General features: G+C 32.6%; 1 protein-coding gene across 21 annotated transcripts in view; it reads right to left on the bottom strand.

Moving 5' to 3' along the window:
• The window catches only part of Vps13b (vacuolar protein sorting 13 homolog B), a 734817-nt gene that overhangs the window by 626946 nt on the left and 84716 nt on the right, over positions 1-23155 (bottom strand). For all 21 annotated transcript variants that reach the window (XR_007347142.1, XR_007347143.1, XR_007347144.1 and 18 more), the window contains 6 exons: positions 12231-12326; positions 11463-11585; positions 10880-11017; positions 9738-9825; positions 6517-6708; positions 316-485 (listed from right to left, as the gene is read on the bottom strand). Coding sequence is in view for 18 of the 21 variants with exons in the window: in XM_048801898.1 (XP_048657855.1) it covers positions 316-485; positions 6517-6708; positions 9738-9825; positions 10880-11017; positions 11463-11585; positions 12231-12326 (807 nt within the window). In the remaining 3 variants the exon portion in view is untranslated. The remainder of the gene's footprint in view (positions 1-315; positions 486-6516; positions 6709-9737; positions 9826-10879; positions 11018-11462; positions 11586-12230; positions 12327-23155) is intronic.

Genomic DNA, 23155 nt, shown 5'->3' with positions numbered 1-23155 from the left:
GATTAAACCAAGGGATGCTTAACCACAGAATCACATCCTCAGCACCCCCCACACACCCTTTATTTGAGACATGATCTCACTAAGTTGCTTAGGGCCTTGCTAAGTTGCTAAGTTTCACTGGAATTTGCTATCCTCCTGCCTCAGCCTCCTGAGTCCTGCCCCATTGCAGCCAGGTATAAAATCACTTTCCGAGAATTATCAATCACAGTTACATTGCTTTTATTCCATCATAGATAAAGATATAAGCAGATATTATTTTATTTAATAATCACACATATACATACACAAGGGGAAAAAAGTAAACTCCTATTATACCTTTCCTCCTATAATGACAGGAAGCAAACAATCCAGCAAGTTGAACTCAGCCATGAAAATTGTACAGGTACATTTGAGAAGAGTTACACTTGTATGTCGAGTAGGAATATACTCCTCCAAAGAAGCCACTTCTTCAGGATTCAATATTGTTTCATTTTCATCCTTAATTTCTAAAATGAAAAATGGAACTTTAATGAAGAATATTTTTAAATAACTAATTTTCTTAAACAACTGAAAATTTGCACGTGTGAGGAACTGGGTTCAATCCTCAGCACCACATAAAAATAAATAAAGATATTGTGTCCAGCTACAATTAAAAAAAATTTTTAAAAAGAAAGAAAGAATTCATAGATAAAAGGGCAAAACAAGGCTTGATAAGCAAAAAGTCATATATAAAAATAGATAAAGTTTACATCAAAAGCTAGAGAACATCATTTGGCATCAGAGGACTGCAAATAAAGTCACAATGTGATAGAACTACACATCCATCCAGAGAGGCTAAAATGAAAAAGAGAGAATACTACGTGTTGCCAAGCCTGTAAAGCAAAAGTCAGCAAACTTTTTTTGTGAGGAGTCATACAAAACGTATTTTAGTTCTGAGCCATACGTTTGTCACATTTACTCAAATCTGTCATTACAGCACAAAAGCAGCTGTGGACAATACAAGAACCAGAGGAACATGGCTATGCTCCAATAAAATTTTATTTAAGGATACCCAAAATTAAGTTTAATATAATTTTCAAATAAATCAGAATTAAATTTATTTTTAACCATTTAAAGTATAAAAAAAATTCTGCTCATACCTATATGAAAACTGGCAACAAGTCATAATTTGACAAGTGAAAGTGAAAGTCCCACATTGAGCTGGTAAGAGTGTAAAGTGGTTCAACCACTTAAGAACACAGTTTGGAAATCTCTACTAAAGGTGATATATGCAATCATTTGACCTAGTGATTTCACTTTTAGTAGCTCAACAGCAATGTATACATATATTTACCAAATAACATGCACTACAATGATTGTAGCTTCACTATAAAAATAGCCAGAACTAAAAACTAACCAAATACTCATCAACATTAATGTGAATAAATACGTTATAATACCCAATAGAAACTTACACAACAAATCTCATAAACATAAAGTGGGTTAGCCCAGAGACAAAAGAGCACATATTGTGTAATTCCATTTATGAATTCAAAATAAACATAACTAAATCTATGATGTAAGTAAATAAGAATAGTGGTTATTCTTTAAGACAGAATATTTAGTAACAAGAAGAAGATTTTTGAACTGATGCTAAGCTTTTATTTCCTGACCAATTTTCTGACCAATTACTTAAATAGATGTGATTAGTATAAAAATTTCATAGTGCTCTATCCTTAACTTTTATATACTTTCCAATAAGTATATATACTTCAGTAAAAAGCTAAGAAAAAAAAGGAATAAGCAGAAGTGCTAATAACTTAAATTTTAATATGTATGCACTCAAAAACATATGTATACAAATGTACAGGAAGCTCTCACTTTGCTTAGTTGCTGTGAAAGAATCTGTTATATTTGATTCTGTGAAAGAATCTATGATGACATATCACACTTATGGTTCAAATATCAATTGCCAATTTATATTAACTGAACAATTACATAAATTATGAACTTTTAGTTCTTCACAAATCATAGGTAAATAATAGATGAGCATCATGATCAAAAAACAATCACATCATTTCTCTCAATTGTGTCAGGCTTAGACAGTGGTTACAGTACATCTGCTACTGAACTCAGGCTAAGATAGCAAAGCAAGTAGTTGGTTGCCTCATGTGCCACTGATAAACCTACATGACATTTTACAAAAATGAATAATCCAAACAGAGAAAGATAAAAGTGCGGAGAAGGAAACAAAAATTGGTAACACTGGAAGTAAAATTCTAATTGAACATGAATGGAGAAATGGAAGAAAGAGATAACTTTGAAGTATCAACACTGCACCTTTTCTAAAGACTCAAGAGAACTTAGTGAAAACAAACTTATGACAACAAGGTGTTAAAAAGACTGAGGATGTCCCCAGAAAAAAGTGACACAAGGAATATCACTCGTTCTCATTAAAGGAAGACATAAACTCTCACAGGTTTTAAAGAAACTAGAAGTATATAGGACAAAATGACAGAATCTTATCCAAACTTAGAAAGGAGTTATGACAATTTATCAAGGCTATTTCATATTGTAAGTTATACCAGAAGACAAACACTAGTCACACAACTCATTAAATTTTTCCCACAAACTTTAAAGTTTATTTTTATAATTCTTTACTATTCCTTTTAGATTTTTCACTTTTCTGTACATTTATAACCAAAAATAAGAGTTTTAAATGTTTTGACAACATGTTTTGATTAAAATTAATACTGTAATGGTGAGCCAACACTGATCACTACTCTATATCACTAGTTCTAAGATAAAAATAAAAGAGTTATTAGTAGAGGCTGGGAAGTGTGGAGGAGAGGGTGGATAAAACAAAGTTAGACAGCAGGTACAAAAACACAGTTAGATACAAGGAATAAGTTCCAATGTTCCACACACAGAGCGATGGCTATAGTTCACAATAACCTATTATGTATTTAATGATGATCTAGAAGAAATGAGTTTGAAGTCTTTACACATAAAGAAATGATAAGGAGAGGGAAACACTAAAATAACCCTAATTATATAAGTGCATGCTGTATACATGTGTTAAAATATCATAAGCCAGGGGCTAGGGCTGTAGCTCAATGGTAAAGCCCTTGCCTAGCATGTGTAAGGCACTGGGTTCAATCCTCAGCACCACATAAAATAAATAAAATTAAGTTATTATGTCTATCTACAACTAAAAAAGATTTGGGGGAAATATATATACATACATACATGTACATATATATATATATACACATATATATATCATAAGCCAGATACAGAAAGACAAATACTGCCTGTTCTGATTTTTCACTTTGGTGCATAACCAATTGAATAGAAGAAAGACCACCATAAGAACAAATGGTGTTTGCTGGAGCAACTGGAAATTCAAGAGCAAATAAATAAATTAACTACCTAAAATATACTCCTTATGAAAAAAAAAAGAATTCAAAATAGATCAAATTTACATATAAAATGAAAAATGATCAATGTTTTCAAACTAATAATCCAATTAAAAATGGACAAAAGACATGAACAGATATTTTAGTAAGTAAAAAAGAAAAATTGTAATGGCAAATAAGCACATGAGGAGGTGTTCAACATCAATCAATGAAGAAATGCTACTTAAAACTACAATGAGATTGCAGACTGTTAATTAAAACTACATATCTATCAGAATGGCTAAAATAAAAAGAGTGACAATACCAAATAGTGAAAACATGTAAAGAAACTGAATCATTCATTCTTTATGGATGGAAAAGTAAAATGGTACAGCTGCTCCTAAAAAGAATGTGGTAATTTCTTTCAAAAAATTAAATATACAACTACCATATGACCTATAAATTACATAGGTAGGCATTTATCCCAAAGAAATGAAATCTGATGTTCTCAAAAAACAAGTGCATAATTACTCGAGCAGCTGTATTTATAATAGCCCAAGAACAGACTCATTCCAAATATCCTTCAATGATTTTACAAACTTTAGTAAATACATACAATGTAACACTACTCAGGAATACAAAGAAACCACTACTGATACATGCAACAGTTTAGATAAATCTCCAGAGAATTTTGCTTAGCAAAATAAATCAATCCCAGAGATTTATATACTAACTGATTCCACTTATATAATACTTATGAAACAATAAAATTTCAGAAATTGAACACATTAATAGTTTTAGGGGTTAGGGATAACAGAATAGAGAGGGCCAAGATAGAGATATGAGACCTTTATAGTGTTGGAATTGTTCTTTCTGAATGTGGTCAGGGACAAACCTACATGGCTGATAATATTGTACACAATACACACACATTCTTTCACATACATACACACACACATACACACACACACACACACACACACGAGTACAAGTAAAACTAGGAAGATCTTTTTTTTTTTAATTAATGATTGGTGGTGCACTTGCCTAGCATATGTGAGGCCCTGGGTTCAATCCTCAGCACCACATAAAAATAAATAAAATAAAGGTATTGTGTCTACTTTTATTTTAGCCATTTAGCCACTCTTTTTATTTTACCCATTCTGATAGATATAATAAAGTTTTTATTAACAACCTGCAATCTCATTATAGTTTTAAGTAGCATTTCTTCATTGATTGATGATGCTGAACACCTCCTCATGTCCTTATTTGCCATTACAATTTTTTCTTCACTCACTAAAATATTTTTTCATGTCTTTTCCAATTTTAATTGGATTATTTCTTCTAATAGATTAACTTTGGTAATTACTATTAAAGTAATAAGTTAATATCTTCCTTACTCAAGACCTTCCAATGATTTTCATCACATTTAGAATAAAATTCAAGGGCACCTTTTAATACTCAGCTGGTAGACTGAACAGACATTTGTAGAATAAAATCCAAATTCCTTTGACCCCAAGACCTAACAGAGTGATGTCTACCTCTCTGACTTACCAGTATTTATTATGCTCCATCTATGCAGTCTGCTTTTCTCCTTTTATAAGAAGCTAAGATGTCCCTATCTTAAAGTTTACTTAAACTCTCTTTTCTCAGGAAACTGCAAGACTAACTCCCTTACACAGTCATGGGTCAGCTCATATATAAACACTTCAGAAATGACTTTCTTGTTTTAGATAAACAGCTTTCCTCTCCTCCTGTCTTTAGCTCTCTTTCCTACTTCTTTTATTTTATTCTCAAAACTCTTACCAATGTCCAAAAAATAATAGGTTTACTTGTCTACTCTGTCCAATCCATAAGGATATAAGGGCAGAAATTTCATATATCTTATCTGCCTCACTACGCTAGTACACAGAATAAAGTCTGGCATAATATAGGTATTCAGGTAAGGTACAATCCACAAAGCATGAACATGTCAAACACCCTGCACTAGGCACTATGCTAAGTGCTTTTACACGCACTATCACATTTAGTGCTCACAAAAATATTTGGACCTACATCCAATTATTTTTCATTATTTAGTATAACAGTAAGGTGGCTGTGTAAAAACTAAAATAGAAGTTTCAACAACAACAACAAAAAACACAAGCTTATTTCTTTTTACTCAACAACAAGAGTCTAAAGGACATAGCGATACCACAGTACTGAGGACCTAGGTTCTTTTTATCTTGCTGCTCTGTCATCCTTAGCCCTGCAGCTTTCAGCTCAGAGTGTAGGATGGCAGCTCCAATTCCTGCCATTATATTTATTTTCCAAAAGAAAGAAAGGGAGAAGGAAAAAGGGTATGTTCTTTCCCATTTAAAGTCAGGACCCAAAAATCCAAACATATGAAGTTCATTTCCAGTTGTAGTAGCCAGAACGTGGTCATATGAGTATACCTAGAATGTAAAATCTTTATTTCCATTACAGAAATTTCTATTATAAAAATAAGAGAAAAATAGATATTGGGAAGACAATTAGTCTCCTCTATCATAGTAACTGAACGCAGTACAGAGATAAAGAAATGGAAGACCAGAAACATTAATTAAATTTTCTAAGGTCAATAAGAAGTAGGGTTCAGATTTCAAGTCAGTCTAACTCCATAGGCAAAATTCTTAACTACTATTCTAGATTCCTTCATTATGATGTTCTGTTCTACTCTACTCAAGACCTTTATTCCATTAACAAAGAATTCGTCTTTTTATGAAACTGATAACTATACATTTATACCATGTACAAAAAAAATTAGTAATACAAAAAAATTTCTTTCTACTAGTAGTACCAACACTTTCTTAAATGTTAAATATGTATTTTTAGAGGACATCTTCAGATCTGGCTCTTAGAATCCATTAGTGTGGGAAAAAATGGTCATAATTAACAAGTACACACTCAAAAGAAAATGACAATTAAATACTGGAAAATTAAGTACTAATGCAAATGAATTCCAATTTTTTACCTCTCCTAGAACTTGCACACATAAGTTCATTCTCTAAACTGACAGAATACATAAAAGTCCTTGCTGACAGACAAAATGTAGTAAAGATGGAAAGTTAGCAAATAGGACAAAATGGAGTATATAATCATTCAAATCAACTAAAATAGATTCAGAATTAAGCCAAAAACAAACCTGGTTTTAGCCTGCTATATGGTTCATATTCATGTTCCAAGGCACAAACAATCATTTTCAAAATCCTATGTACTGCACTGCTATCCAAGCGAAAATCAAGGGGACCTACAACAAGGGTTTTAGTAGACTTCTCTTGAACTGTTCCCAAATCTTCATTTTTCCCTGTAGAAAAGTCTTGTTGATTTGCAGAACCTATAAGAAGTTTAATTTTACATTAGTATTTTAAGCATCAATTAGATATACCAAGTATATATTTTAATATTTCACTTTTATCTTTTTAGCTTCTAATAACTAAATGCCTACAAAGCAATTCTCATCAGCTAGATACAGAGAGCCCACATTATTTATCTTTATGTCCGTACAGATTCCCATTATCTAATGCTACAAGCACTACAAAATCAAAATGGTCATTCTTAGAAAACGTTCTGTAAAACCTAAAGATCTTAGATCCATTGTTTTTTATCTAGAGAAACTTTGAAGGAAATTTCACTTTACTACAATTTATCTTCAAGTTTCATAGAAAATTAGTTTAAAAATATATGTGCACAAGGACTTTGAGGGTTATCTAAAGACCATCAAAATGAACATTGTTACCTGCTTTGAAATATGCCAGAATAAAACTATTATGACTTTGCTCTATGATACAGTCCTTCTATCCCTAGATCCTTCATCGCCCATATACTGAATAGGAACAAAAGCTTTTCTAAAGAAATCTTGGTTCTAGCAACAGACATTTCTTATTAACTAATACAAATTCTTATTAGAATATACAAATTCTAATATATATTAGAAATAATATATAAAAAATATATAGGAATATATAGGGGCCGGGATTGTGGCTCAGCGGTAGAACACTCACCTAGCACATGCAAGGCACTGGGTTCAATCCTCAGCACCACAAAAAATATATAAATAAATAAGGTATAAAAAATAATATACAAACCCATTATTACATGTGACAATATAAAATATTTTTTAAATCTTAAGCCGTTTTGTTTATTCAAACGAAGAGGAAAATAAGACTTTCCAGCATTAATAAAATTTTAGAATTTAATAAAATACAAAAAGTCTGTATCTGTACCTTCTAATAACTTTACAAAAATATACAAGGGAGTACAGTTAATATTTAGTGTCAGTAGCATGAACAAAATTAAATTTATTATTTATATACTTACTAAGATGACTCAGTAGGCATAAATTTTTTAAGGTGACTATGTAATACAAATACAAAATCCATACACAGACTTACATGTCAATTAAAACATACAAAGTTCATCTGACACATATTTCTGACATGCAAAATTAACACTGACTCACAGAAGATATGCATAATTAATATTGATGCATAGAAGTTAGGTATAAATAACACTATTCAGATCTCCCATAAATGGTTATGGGAATTAAATAAACTAACACATGTAAGACACTTAGAACTCTGCATTTAAATCCAATAAATATTAATTATTATAAGCATCATCATCCACACATAAGTGAATACAGGTTCACAATAATAAATATGAACATTTAAACATAGCTACATAAAAGCAAGGAAATAAAAAGATTACTGAGTAAAGAAATATGAACACATATTTAAAGTACGTTGATAATCACAAGTGAACAGTGGAATTTTGTTATTTTCTTTAAAAAAAAAAAAAGTTCAGCTGCAAAATAAAGAGATGTTGCCAGGCACAGTGGTGCACACCTATAATCTCAGCGAGTTCAAAGCTAAACTCAGCAAAAGCAAGGCACTAAGCAATTCAGTGAGACCCTGTCTCTAAATAAAATGGGAATGTGGCTCAGTGGTCAAGTGCTTCTGAGCACAATCCTCGGTACACCCCACACACACACACAAAAAAAGGATGATTCAAGACAGATTTCAGAGATGAAATTTGACACTCCACCCCCTCCCCCCCAAAAAAAGGCAATGGCTTTAATGCTGAAAAAGAAATCATGATTATAACCAGAGTTCTGGTTTGAGCAACTAAAAAATAATGGTAAAATTTTCCAAGAAAAGGTGACTGAAAATAAAGAAGGGATACAGGTAGTAGGTGGTCATGGGGATGTCAACAATTCATTTTTTTACATACTCAGTTTTGAGATATTTGTGAGACACAAAAGTGAAAATATCAAGGATACACTGGATATTTAATTCTGAATCTTTAAGAAGTCTATACTAGAAATTCAGATATGTGCATCAACAACATAAAGCACTTCAGTGCAAGAAAAGAATGAGATTATTTCAACAGACAGTTCAGGGGTAAAAAAACGAATCCAGGGACTGACTGATGAAAACAACATTCAGAAAACATTACAAAAAGGAGAGGCAGAAAATTACTACTCTATTGTCTCTCCTCATTAGATAAAATTTTCATCAAGATCAACTCTGTGGTGAGGTCTTCAATCCCTCAAACAAAAGCTGTCAATTTCTTACTTGGACCTCTCTTTCCTATTTATATGACTATTCTTAACAAATAATATAATGACCATTAATTTAAATGCCTAATTCTGCACTACTTGTTGGCTTCTTAAAAAACATTTTGATCTTCTATTTATCCACAGTACCTATTACCTAACATATATTATGCTGGATCTTAGTTAAAAGGCTAAGATACAATAATACAAACAGATAATTTTTAATACAATAATGTGAAAAAATAAAAAGAGACCCTATTTTTCAATATAAAAAAGACCAAAATCATAATAAGCACATCATATGAGCACATAAAATATCAAATGGTGAAATATTTTAAAACATCATTTACTTCCTATAGCAAAATAATAATTACATAATAAAATGATAAACACAGGTTTTTCAACTCTGGAATAATTTGTTTCTACTTTTTTGCTTTGAAACAAACCCTCTTTTTAATAAAAAGACCTATATAATCTTCTAAATGAATTCAGTTCAGAAAATAAACTGTTTCTTTTGGACAAGTTAATGCAATATAAAATCTAATGCTTAAATTTTTAATATTTAGTACATATATGAGAACCATCGGTAATACAAAATGTCTTTTCAATCAGCTATACAAAAAAAAATGGACAAAATGACAAGATTCCAAGAAATTTCTAACATAACATTAAAATTAAACCATTCCCCAAAGTATCAGAATGTAAATATAACATAACAGAATACAACCAGTTAAATGCCAATTGACTCTAAAGATGCCTTTGTTTCTATTGCCCAAAGAAAACCAAACATAAAGAAAAGAAGCCAATACCTTTGCCACTGGTGCTCTCCATTGTGTACAGGTAATCCATGTAAAAAGCCCCAAACCTTTGCATTCCAGCTATCTCAGTATATGTCTCCTGCAAACAAAGCAATGCAAACATACATTGTATAAAAGAAAGTTGAGTTTAAAACCTGATAGTCAGATATATATCCTTACATAGATTATATCAACTCAAATGATTATCTAAACAAAAGAACAGATTGGTACCCAAAGAATTCACTTCTGAGAAAGATAATGTTTCCTCTACTGCAGACCACACAAAAGGACTTTCATAATTCTACAGATATTTTGGCCACTTTATCAACAATTTCTAGTTAATGAGTACCTATAATGGAATAGATATTATATTTTTGACCTTTTTCACTATCACAAAACTGCCTAATAATGTATACTCTCAAATGGGTCTTAAAACATTTTAAAGACTAAAGATATACTAAAATATTCTAAATGAATCTTAATTGTGCATGTCAACATTAAATTCTTTACTATTAACAATGAAAATAAATCTTTTTTAAAATTTTTTTTAGTTGTAGATAAACAAAACACCTTTATTTTATTTATTTATTTATTTATTTTATGTGGTGCTGAGGCTCAAACTCAGTGCTTCACACATGCTAGGCAAGGGCTCTACCACTGAGCCATAACCCCAGCAAAAAATAAATCTTAATGAAAAAGTTAAAATATAAATTATTTATTATGTTAATCTTCAGATAATTTTTTTGAACTTTAAAATTTATTTTATAAATTAATATTCCACAAACATATTCACATACTCTTACATAGTACTAAAAAGTATATATAGTGAAAAGGGAAATTCATGTCTTCTCATCAACCTCACATGCTAGAGGTAACAAAAATTAATAAAGAAAATTCTATACATTTCCTCCAGGACTATTTCAGCAGTACATGGACAAATAAACTATGGTTATTATTACATAAAACTAAACATCTCTGTGCATTCCTTAAGCCTATCTAGATGTAGAAGCTGGGCAAAAACATTCTAAATGTTTCAGTAAATGAATTTGCATTCAGAAGATATTATCTGAGAAAAAATATGGCAAACACAAGTATTCACACAGAGTGTCCACCCAAACAACAGCACAGAATTTGGCTCAAATATACTGTCTGACCTTATGATGAGCTGCATCCAAGATAAATTCTGCACGAGTACCATTATTTTCTGGGCTTCGATAATCAAACAATGAATTTGTAAGGTATGTCAAACCTTTTGTGCTTAAATTTTCACCACAAATGAAGAAACTGGCTTCCTGAAAACAAATGTAAAATTTCTAAACAGGAGGTAAAATCTGTTAAAGAAAATAAAACCTTAACTTTATAACATCCATTCAGTATTATTAATATTTGAGGAACTGTAAAAAGATAAGGAATGCTGTCTCCACTTTCAACGCGTATTTTTGGCAAAGAACATTTTTACAAACCAAGTAGGAACTCTTAAGTAGATGCCACAAAAAGAAAGAAGAAATATTTATGAATTGGAAATATTTAGAACTCATATCTAGGTGTTAAGTGCTACCAACTTTTTAAATTCCCCTGGGTTCTATAATTTCTTGCAGGGGAAATGTACAGGAAAACAGTAAAGCTTCTCTCTCAAGCCAATGATATATGCAGTCTAGCAGATTTTATAAGGTTAAGAACTTCACTGTCCCTGCATCAAATTCAAAAAAGGATGGAGAAAAGGAAATTTTAACTTACAGTTTCACTTCTATTCATATTTTCTTCAAAATCTTTAACACCCATAATTCCTTTAAGACACATGGCTCTGCAGCCTACAAACCCAATCTGGCAGTCAAAGAAAGGATCTCCCATCATAAGGGCCTATAAGAGGAAGGGAAACATTAGAATTAAAAACACATTCAATGAAAATATTACATGCTTTCTTCATAAAATTTCTAAATTAGCTAGACATCTTTAGACACCCAAATGTATTCTCCTTAGATCATAAACTGTATGAAAGTAAGAAACATTTATGTTATGTTTTTTCTGTACTCTCAATCCTCTGTATCATCAATGATTTATACTTCATGACCGATAATATGCACATACACATCCACACATACATATAAGATAAACAAAGAAATAAACTAAATGAAGGAATAAATTCATGTTGCATATTAAAGTATTTGTTAAAGAAATAATTATTCTGGGCTGGGGCTGTATCTCAGTAACAGAACGCTTGCCTAGCATGCATGAGGCACTGGGTTCGATCCTCAGCACCACATAAAAACACACAAATAAAATAAAGGCATTCTGTCCATCTACAACTACAAAAAAGAAATCTAGAAAAGAAAAGAAATAATTATTCCAACCAATACTAATGAATACTAAAAAAGAAATATACAACTAAGTATAATATTTTAAATATACTACTATTATTAACTATCATTAACTTGTTAACCGTAAATATTAACTTTAAAAACATTCAAAGATTTTTTTTAAATATATTCACTATTGAGAGATTACCTCAATGGTAGTTCCTTCTTGTTCCCAACACAATACTTCCTTAGATTTTACTTTCTGTGGGCTATAGTAACTACTCTCAGCTTGCATTTCAGTGAGCTAAAAAATAAGAATATTAAGTAAATCAAAACAAGTATTTAATGGTAATATGCTGTCATTATTATGATGACCTGATGAAAACATGGTCAATTTTAGACTCAGGAAATTTAATTATTAAGCAGGAAAACAGGTGCTGCAAAAACAGCTGTAACACATTACTCATGGAATTAAAATTGAGCATACTAGTCTAAACTTATTTACCATTTTTTTAAAACTCTTTCTTAATACTGCTTTAAAAAGTTAAAGCTATGAGAAATAACAGTCTCACTTATAAAACAATTCATATATTCTGCCAAAATTTACATATTATAAACTTAATTCATTTATTTTCACTAATATATTCAGCCATGTTTAATTTCAACCAATTTTAAGTTTTCTCACTATCTGTAATTTTTTAAAAAAGAACAAAGAAAGCTATGAAGAAACAAATAGGTCAACAAAACTTTCTGGTTCCCATGAGGAAGGTAGGATCCTCGGTACTCTCTATCAGTCTCATACTATATCTCATAGACTCATTCAGTTATGTGACAAATACTTTTTGAGTGGCCTCGTAGATAACAAGGACTAAATAAAATGCTGACAAAAGCAAAAAATTGGTTTACAAAAGTAGGACCTATATTATCAAAATTAGATCATTTAAGTCATTTTTAAAATTTTTCTCTAAATAGAATGTGGTATCCCAGTACGATCATGGTATGGAAAAAAGAACATTATAAAACTCAGTTAAAGTCTGCAATTTAATAGTCATGCAACAATTTTGGTGTCTTAGTTTTGACAAATACACTGTGATAGCCTAAGATGGCACAACAATAGGAGAGACTGGGTAAGCAATGTAAGTGAACTCTGTCCCATTTTTAAAACTTTTCCATATCTAAAACTACAAAATAAAAAATCAATTTTTAAAAAATTAAGATACTGCCTGGATTTGATGAAGATTTTTAGTTACCATTATTCCCATTAAAAGGATTACATAGTATTCTTCAAATATAAACAAAAAGTCAAAGATCATATTTTAAAAAACTATTTAAGTAAATAAAACTTATTTAATTAAAAGATTACAATTTTAGTCTAACTACTTTTTATTGAAAACCAACTAATTATTCTCATTTTTATAAGAAAGTTTTTATGTACTATATTTTTCAAGTAAGTCCTTAATTCCTGGATATTCCTACTACTGGTATATTCATTGCTATTTTAAAGTACAATTCTGTAAGCTAAAACGCTTAAATAAAATTGAATTTTTAAACTTGATCACCCTTCAGCTGTCTACAATTACTGCAGAGAAAAAAGCAATTAATTGATTAAAAGGACTCAAACATTACAAGAACAATTTTAAACATTATTAGAAAAATGCTACATTTAATTTGGCATGATTTTTGTTGGACTGATATCAACTGTTCAAAATGCTAATACGGAAACATGACCTTATTTTCTGACCAAAATATGAACCACAAATTAATTCCATACATTCTTCAAACCCAAGCTGATCCATGAATTCTAATGTATTCCTTCAAAATATCTATATATTTTCCTTAAAGAAATCCTTGAGAAACAAATATTTTAAAATTTTAAAAAAGATATATTTAATAAAAAATACTGCCCAAAAAAATCCATAAAAGTTTTGTATATAAATGCTGATTCTGACTCAGCTGAAAAAAAATTATTTTCAATAATAGAAATGTACCAGAATAATTTCAAATTTAACAGTAAACAGGCAAAACTCTCCAGAAAAGATTGCACTTAAAGATCTGGACTTCCCTAGCAAACTCATTTTAAAAATAAACCATGCTGGACTCCTAAAACCAAAAAGTTTTAAAACTTCAGGTCTACAAGTAGCATTAAAGTTTATCAGAAATGGATGTAATCTAGAAATACAGATGGCAGAATATGCTGATGAACTGGATGTGATAGAAGAAAAAAAGATATTTATAATTGTTGAAGTCTAAGCAAGTGAGTGAATAATGTTGCAATTCAATGAAATGTAAAACAGTAAGGGGAAATCAGGAGTAAAGGAAAAATATCAAGTGTTCTGTTTTTGACTGGAATTAATGACTATTAGATATGCAAGTAATGACAAAATAGTTCAAAAATAGTACAAAATAGGGAACTAAATTCTAAAGCTCAAAGTAAAGACTGGAGGCAAAAATCTGGCACTCTGTCATCATCTACATATGATCAAATTATACCACCTTAAGAACCAAATACAATAAGGCTAAAGACCAAATCCCATATGCCAACATTTTAAAGTCAGACCAAAGAGAAGCAGCAAGAAAGAAGATTTAAAAAGTACATGGTAAACAAAGAAAGCCCCAGAAAAAAAAAAAAAAAAATTAAAGAGGAGCCAGACAAAGCAGTATAGGCCTATAATCCCAGGAACTCAAGAGGCTAAAGCAGGAGGATCACAAATTCAAGGCCAGCCTTGGCAACTTAGTGAGGCCCTAAGCAATGCAGTGAGACCCTGTCCCCCAAAATAAAATAAAATAAAATAAAAAGGTAGGAGGATGTGGCTCAGTGGTTTAAGTGCCCCTGGATTCAATTGGAAGGAAGGAAGTTAGTAAGTAGGCTTGTTGGAAAGAAGGAAGACTGGTTCATTCAAACAGAAAGACCCTACCTGGAGAAATTCTTAACATATATATATATATACGTGCTAAAACATATGTAACACAGTGTTATTAACAGCAGCATTTTAAAACATACAGCAAAAATATTAAACAAGTGGTATGACTCTCCACCCTTCCTTGTTGCAGTCAAAGCAATTTCCAAGTTATTCTGTTCATTCTATGAAGATTTTGGTTTGGATTCTCTCTCACATTACATTATCATTGTCATGATTCCTGGTGATTTCAATATTCATGGAGATGGTCATCTTAAAGTCTGATCTCTCAGTTTCTTTACCTCCACTCCTACAAAGATCTTGTCCTCTACCTTACCTTCATCATTCATTCACCTTTACTCAAGTAGTGGAATATGACCAGAGAAAAGCACAACCACAATGCCTGGTGCCTCTACAAATTCATGATCATCACAAATCCTTGCTTCAATATCCCTTTCACAATAAAAACCTTTCCTGATCATTCAATTTTAAGTTACATAATCCTCTTTCTTTTAGTCAAACACTCTATTCTTCTTCCCTGGTTCTTCTTTGTAACTCTCACCATCAATAGACAAACTATGTATTTCATTTACCAATTTATAACAATAACAAGTTTTAAGAGGCAGAGGTTTACATCTATTCACTACTTATCCCTACAGACAAAACAGTGCCTGACACAAAGCTGGCAGTAATAAATATCTACTGCATGAATTAATATATTGTTCAGGGATAATACATGTATGGTAACTGTATTATAAAAAGTAAGAAACAAATAACCTGAAACTCAGGTTAGGTTATATTTGGTAGATATTTTAGCATATATATATGTGTTAGTTTCTCCAGGTAGGGCTTTCTATTTGAATGAACCAATCTTCCTTCTTTCCAACAAGTCTTCCTTCCTTCAAATTAAACCCAGGGGCACAAAAGAAGGCAAAATATAACCAAAGAACAATAAAAGATAGCAAAAGTATAAGAACTCTATATTTTATAAATGAACGGGTATTCATTTTACTGTTCTTTATGAACTTCATCATTATATACTATTATGAATATATAGTTTTACTCACATTTTTAATGGAAGAAATGGTCAAGGTATGTTAAATGTTGCTAGAAATTGAGTTAGAAGATAAATTTAAGAAATTGAGACTGTCTTAAAAAGTGAAAAGTAAAAAAGAGAAACTGTATATAAATAGCCCTGCAAAGAAATTTTGTAATAAAATGCCAGCAAGAGGGCTGGCTCAGAGGTAGAGAGCTTGCCTACCATGTGTGAGGCACTGGGTTCAATCCTCAGCACCACATAAAATAAAAAATATATTTAAAAAAAAAAAACTATCGGCAAGAATGTAGAGAAAGCTGGCACAGTGGCACACACCTATAATCTCAGTGGCTCAGGAAGCTGAGGCAGGAAGGATCTTATATTCAAAGCCAGCCTCAGCAACACATGAGGTCCTGCCTCAAAATAAAAAATAAAAACATGCTGAGGATGTGGCTCAGTGGTTAAGTGCCCATGGGTTCAATCCCCAGTACCAAAAAATAAATAAACAAACAGGACAGGAACAACAAAGATAGTGAAGGAGACTGCACAATTCAGCTCAAACTGCTGGTAGAAAGCTATGCCAGGCAGGGCAGGCATTTTGTAGAGACCACACATAGCTACTCATCCTAGAAGAAATAAACTCTATACAGTTTTCTCTCCATATCTGTAGATAAAAACACATAAAACCATAAGGAACACCTTTGAAACTGGGTGTCCCAGTAATTGGTGTAGAAGGATCTTGCAGAGAGATAGCTGCTAGCAAAAGATTATAGAAACACCCTCCCCCCTCAGTAGACAAGGGGAGTCGGGTGAAGCTGATCTGAGAGCCAGTCACTCTCAGTGGTTGCTACACTAGAAATGTACCCAATAGTGCTAGCTGCCATAACACAGGCAAAGATAGGCCAACTGACACCCTTCTCCAATGGCAGGTAAAATTCCTATGCTATGCAATAGGGCAGAGAATTCCATGATAGAGCAGAGCTCAAACACCCCAAAGAGGACCTGTCTGTACAGGTCTCATGGTCACAGACAGCTACCACGCATTTAGACAAGAGCCACTACCCACAATCACCAACACAGCAAAACAGGTACTTTCAATCCACAGCAGCCAGCAATAGCCCTGATCCTTGCACCCCTGCACCCAACAGAAACAACCAGTAGATGTCACGGCCATTGAGAATGCATATTTGGGCATTTGAGCTAACAAACAGAGCATCTGGCTCCAGAACCACACCCATCAGAGCAGAAGATCCTGTGTCCCAGAAAGGTATTATACCACTCAGAGGGTACATAACCAGGAATCCAAGAGCTACCAGGAGACACCAAGCTCATTCAGTCTTGGGGGCTCATGCTAGGCATTTCCTGGAGGCAACTACTCATACATATGTAACACAGTACTGTCCCACAGACACAAGCCACTTCCGAATGTGTCCAGATACAAGCCCACTGACCTGCACATACACCAGAGGGGTACAGCAGCACTACACCTCCCATGGGCCACCCAGCACCACATCAGCTAGCACCTGTCTTTTACTGCTTTGAAAAATACACAGGCACCAGATTTTATAGCTCTGGGTTCCTATAACTTCTCTTCAGGAAGGTACAAAAACCTGTACCCCTAACAGGGAGAAACCTGGCTGCTAAGTAACAAAAAAATTAGGGACTATCTCCTCTGAACCACCAGGAAGCTAGCAGGTGCCTGAACACAACAAAGAATGGAGGGGGATTTCTACACTTGATCTTAGCCAAAAGGCCAAGAAGTGATGGAGGGGGATTTCTAAAACTTAGATCACTATCTTTAGATCACTATCTCCACACCCAAAGAAACTCAGAGGCAAAGTCAAAAGCCCTAGGCATCCACTGAAAGTTCCAATCCTGATAAAATCAAATCAGGAAGACCTAATAAGAAATCTCATCACCTCAAAAAAGCTCAACATGGAATATCATAAATATTTCAAATGTCAGTTTTGGTCAGGCAGAAATTATTTTTCATATTGAATCTACAGGGGTTCCCTAATTATTCAATATTATAGTCCTAAATCCAATTAAGTATATTTCTTCAAATGTTTTTTTTTTTTTTTTTAATTTTTTATTGTGGGGGCTGGGGATGTGGCTCAAGCGGTAGCACGCTCGCCTGGCATGCGTGCGGCCTGGGTTCGATCCTCAGCACCACGTACAAACAAAGATGTTGTGTCCGCCAATAACTAAAAAATAAATATTAAAATTCTAGCTCTCTCTCTCTCTCTCTCTCTCTCNCACCCTCCCCCCTCCCCACCTCTCCCCTCCCCTCCCCTCCTTTCTTCAAATGTTTTAAAGCTTTAAATGGAATCATTTTATCTTTCTTCTGCTAGCTCAGTTTTAAAAGTGCTATGTTATGGTTTGGATATGAGATCTCCTCCAAAAGCACCCATGCTAATGCAGGATTATTCAGAAGTCAAATGATTGTGAAAGGTGTAACCCAATCAGTCCAACCAGTATGAAAGGATTGACTGGGTGATCATTGTAGACAGGTAAGGCATAGACACAGGAAGTGGGACACTGTGCATTGTGCCCTAAAAGAATTATTCTTCCCTGCACCCTTGCCCTTGCCCTCACCCTCGTGGGTACCATGAAAGGTGCAGCATTCCTCCACACCCTTCTGTAATGGCTTACAACCTCACCTTGGGCCCAGAGCAATGGATTCAACCAACCATGGACTAAACCTCTGGAACTGTAAGCCAAAATAAAATTTCCCTCTTCTAAGTTGTTCTTTTCAGGAATTCCAGTCAGTCACAGCAACACAAGAGCTGACTAAAATACTCCTCTCTAGTCTTTCTTGTGCCTGTTGCATTTACCTGCTCCTGTCTCAAACTCCCTCTCATAATTCCTACTTTTAATCTTTGTTTTTTTCTTTTTTCTTTTCTCTTTTTTTGGTCTGTTCATTTCCTTCCTTTTCCCTGTATAATAGTACATTTACTGTATTTAGTATCTAATTTCCCAAACTACTCAAAAACATCTCTCTCATTTTATACTTGGATTAAAAGAAATTATGGAGAACATTTTCAAAACTTCTTTTTAGGGGCTGGGAATGTGGCTCAAGCGGTAGCGTGCTCGCCTAGCATGCGAGCGGCCTGGGTTCGATCCTCAGCACCAAGTACAAATAAAGATGTTGTGTCCGCCAAAAAATAAAAAAATAAATATTAAAAAAAATTCTCTCTCTCTCTCTCTCTATCTCTCTCTCTCTCTTAAAAAAAAAAACTTCTTTTTAAAGCTAATTAGTATAAGGCTTCATTCTGAAGTAATTGCAGATAATAGAGATTACTAACTGTCTCTCAAAGTGGAGCTTGATACTGAACTCAGCAGCAGGTGCACACTGAGTAGGAATACTGACACTTGGATTCACTCAGACTAGGACACTTAGTAAAGAGAAACCACTCACGAAAAAGTTTCTTCTATAAAAGTAAAATAATCATCCCAGCAGATGGGTAGAAATACTAAATATCAAAGTGCAAAGAAATAAATCACCCCAAGTAGCTCACAAGAATTCAACAACTGACCCCACTGACACTATGATGGAGGAAATTTCAAATAAGGAGTTTAGAAAGTTGATACTTAAAATGATCAATAAACTAAAAGAATATCTAAAAAAACAAACTATGAGAAAATTCAGGAAATGAAAGAACATTTCAATAAAGAGAGAGACTCTGAAAAAAAACCAAACATAAATCCTAGAAATGAAAGACTCAATCAGTCAAACTAAAACTTCAATTAAAAGCATCATCCACAGATTAGACCACACAGAAGACCCATTTTCAGGCCTCAAAGAGAAGGCATATAATCTTGAAAACAGAGTCATCAATAAAGAAAATATGTAAACAGACCATGATCAGAATATTGAAAACAACTGAGATAATCTACAATCATTGGCTTAGAAAAAGGCAGCAAGATATAAAGTAAAGAAATACAGAAACTTTTCAGTGACATACTATCAGAAAATTTTCTAAACCTTGTGGATGATATGAAAATCCAAATAAAAGAGGTATTTAGAACTCCAAATAGACAAGATCAAAAAATACCCTAAGACAAAATGTAATTAAAATGTCTAATATACAGATACAGAAGGATAGAATTCTAAAAGCCACAGGAGAAACAACATGGGTAATACTCAGAGATGATTCAATTAGACTTTCTGCTAACCTCTCCGTTCAGACTCTAAAATCCAGGAGGCCATAGAAAATATATACCAATGATTGACTGATAATGGTTGCCACCAAGGTTGCTATATTCAGCAAAATTATCCTTCAGAATTAAAGATGAAATATAAACCTCCCTAGATAAGCAGAAACTAAACAAATTCATAACTTCTAAGCCAGCTCAACAGAAAATACTTAGTGAAATATTACATGCAGAAGAAATTAAATAAAAACCATCTCTCTATAACACTGAATGTAAATGGTCTCAGCTCTCCAAGTAAAAGAAGTGAACTGGCACAGTAGATTTAAAAACATGACCCAAACATATGTTGTTTATAAGAGACTTATCTACAGGCAAAGACATTCACAGGCTAAAGGTAAAAAATTAGAAAAAGATATTTCATGCAAACGAGACTGAAAGCAAGCAGGAGTAGCTACTCTCATACCTGACAACATAGACTTCAAGCCAAAATTCATCAAAAGAGACAAAGACGATCAGTTTATACTGGTTAAGGGAACTATCCAACAAGATATAAAGATTTTATACTGGTTAAGGGAACTATCCAACAAGATATAAAGATTTTAAATATTTATGTCCCAAATATCAATGCTAGTAATTACATAAAATAAGCTCCACTTGACAAAAGGCTCACAGAGACCCCCAATACAAAAATAGTGTGTAATTTCAATTGACCACTCTCACCAAAAGATAGATCATCCAGACAAACTAAGTAAAGATTCTTCAAAAATTAAAAAAAAAAAAAAAATACTATTAATCAAATGGACCAAACAGACATCTATAGCAACAACTGAAATCACTTCTCAGTTGAACATGAAACATTCTCAAAAACAGACCATATTTTAGGACACACAAAAACTCTTATGAAATACACATACACATAAAATAACAAGTTAATTTCTTGCATCTTATTAGACTATAATAGAATGAAATGAAAAATTAATAACAAAAAAATCAATTTAACGTGGAGATTGCATAATATGCTTTTAATCAAGGAATGGGTCACAAAAAAAATAGAGGGAGAAAATGTTCTTAAACAAGTGAGAAAAGAGAAACAATATATTAAAATCTCTAGGATTATATAAAAGCAGTTCTAAGAAGAAAGTTTATAGTATTGAGTGTCTACATAAAAAATAAAGATAGCAAATAAATATTTTAATGTTAAATCTCAACATGCTAGAAAAGCAAGAACTAATTCCTAAATCAGTAGAAGACAGAACAATTCTCAAAGTCAAAATTGATAATAAAAAAGATACAAATGATCAACACAACAGAGTTGCTTCTGTGAAAAGATAAACAAGATTGTTAATTCCCTTAGCCAAACCAATCAAAAGAAAAAAAAAAAGTCAACATTAGAGGTGCAAAATAAGACATCACCACAGATATTTCTGAAATCCAGGGTCATTAGCAACTATTTTTCAAAACTTATAATAAAATGGAGAATCTAGATAATGTTGACAAAATTTCGAGACACATATGACCTACCAACACTGAACTAAGATGTTATGGAAATCTAAACAAACAAATATCAAGCAACAAGACTAATTTTAAGTCTTCCAACAAAGAAAATTCACTACATAGAGAGTTAAGGATAAACATCACATGATCATTTCAAAACAGGCAGAAAAATCTTCCAACAAAATAATGCACTCATTCATATTAAAAACACTGAAGACAGTAAGGATAGAATGAACTTATCTAATATCATAAAGGATATATATGATAAACATAAAGATGACATCATATACAATGGAGGAAAAAGTCAAAGTGTTTCCTCTAAAATCAAGAACAAGGTAAGGATGTCCACCCTCATCACTCCTATTCAACATAGTTCATAAAAACTCTCACCAAAGCAATCAGGCAAGAAAAAAAATTAAAGGGATACAAATAGAAAACTAAATCAGCAAAGTACCTCTACTTGCTGATAACATGAATCCTATACTTAGAAAACCCCCAAAAAATCAAAGACTTTTAGAGCTGAAAAACAAATTCATCAAAGTAGCAGGATACAATAGCAACATACAGAAATGAATAGCTTTCTTATACTCCACTAATGAGCTGAGAAAAAATAAAGAAAATAATTCCATTTATGAAGCCTCAAACAGAATAAAATACTTGGTAATTAATCTAATCAATGAAGTGAAAGATCATGATAATAAAAATCATAGAATAAGAAATTTAAAGATTAAAGATCTCAGAAGATGGAAAGATCTACCACATTTTTTGATAGACAGAATTAATACTGTAAAAATGGCCAAATTACCAAAAGCATTCTACAGAATTAATGCAATCCTCATTAAAATACCAATGACATTCTTCACAGGACTAGAAAAAAATAGTCCTAAATTTCATTTGGAAGAATAGAAACCCAAGGGCTGGGGTTGTGGCTCAGTGGTAGAGCGCTTACTTAGCATGTGTGAGGCACTGGGTTCAATGCTCAGCACCACATATAAATAAATTATAAAAGAAAAGTCCATCTACCACCAAAAAATTTTAAAAATTAAAAAAAAAAAACAATTGAGACCCAGAATAGCCAAAGCAATCCTAAGCAAGAAGAGCAATGCTGCAGGCATCACACTACTATTGGACCTCAAATTATACTACTACAGGGCTATATTAACAAAAACTGCATGGTCTTGGCTTTAAAACAGACACAAAGACAAATGGAATACAAGACACAGACAAATCCACATACATACAATCATCCGACCCTTGACAAGGTGCCAAAAACATATTCTAGAAAAACATATGCTCTCACCCTGCAAAAAAAGTCAACTCAGAAAGGATCAGAGAACTAGGAGTTAATTTGGGAACAGCATAACTACTAGAAGAAAACATAGGGTCAACACTCCAACATATCCACACAGGTATGCTGCAAACTACACTGAGATTTCATTTCACTCCAGTTAGAATGACAATCATCAAGAATACAAATAATAATACATGCTGATGAGAATGTGGGGCGAAAAGGTACCCTCACACATTGTTGGTGGAACTGCAAATTGGCAC

This window comes from Marmota marmota, unplaced genomic scaffold (genome assembly GCF_001458135.2).
Source record: "Marmota marmota marmota unplaced genomic scaffold, marMar, whole genome shotgun sequence".
Lineage (NCBI taxonomy): Eukaryota > Metazoa > Chordata > Mammalia > Rodentia > Sciuridae > Marmota > Marmota marmota.
This window is presented reverse-complemented; position numbering and strand designations above follow the sequence as displayed.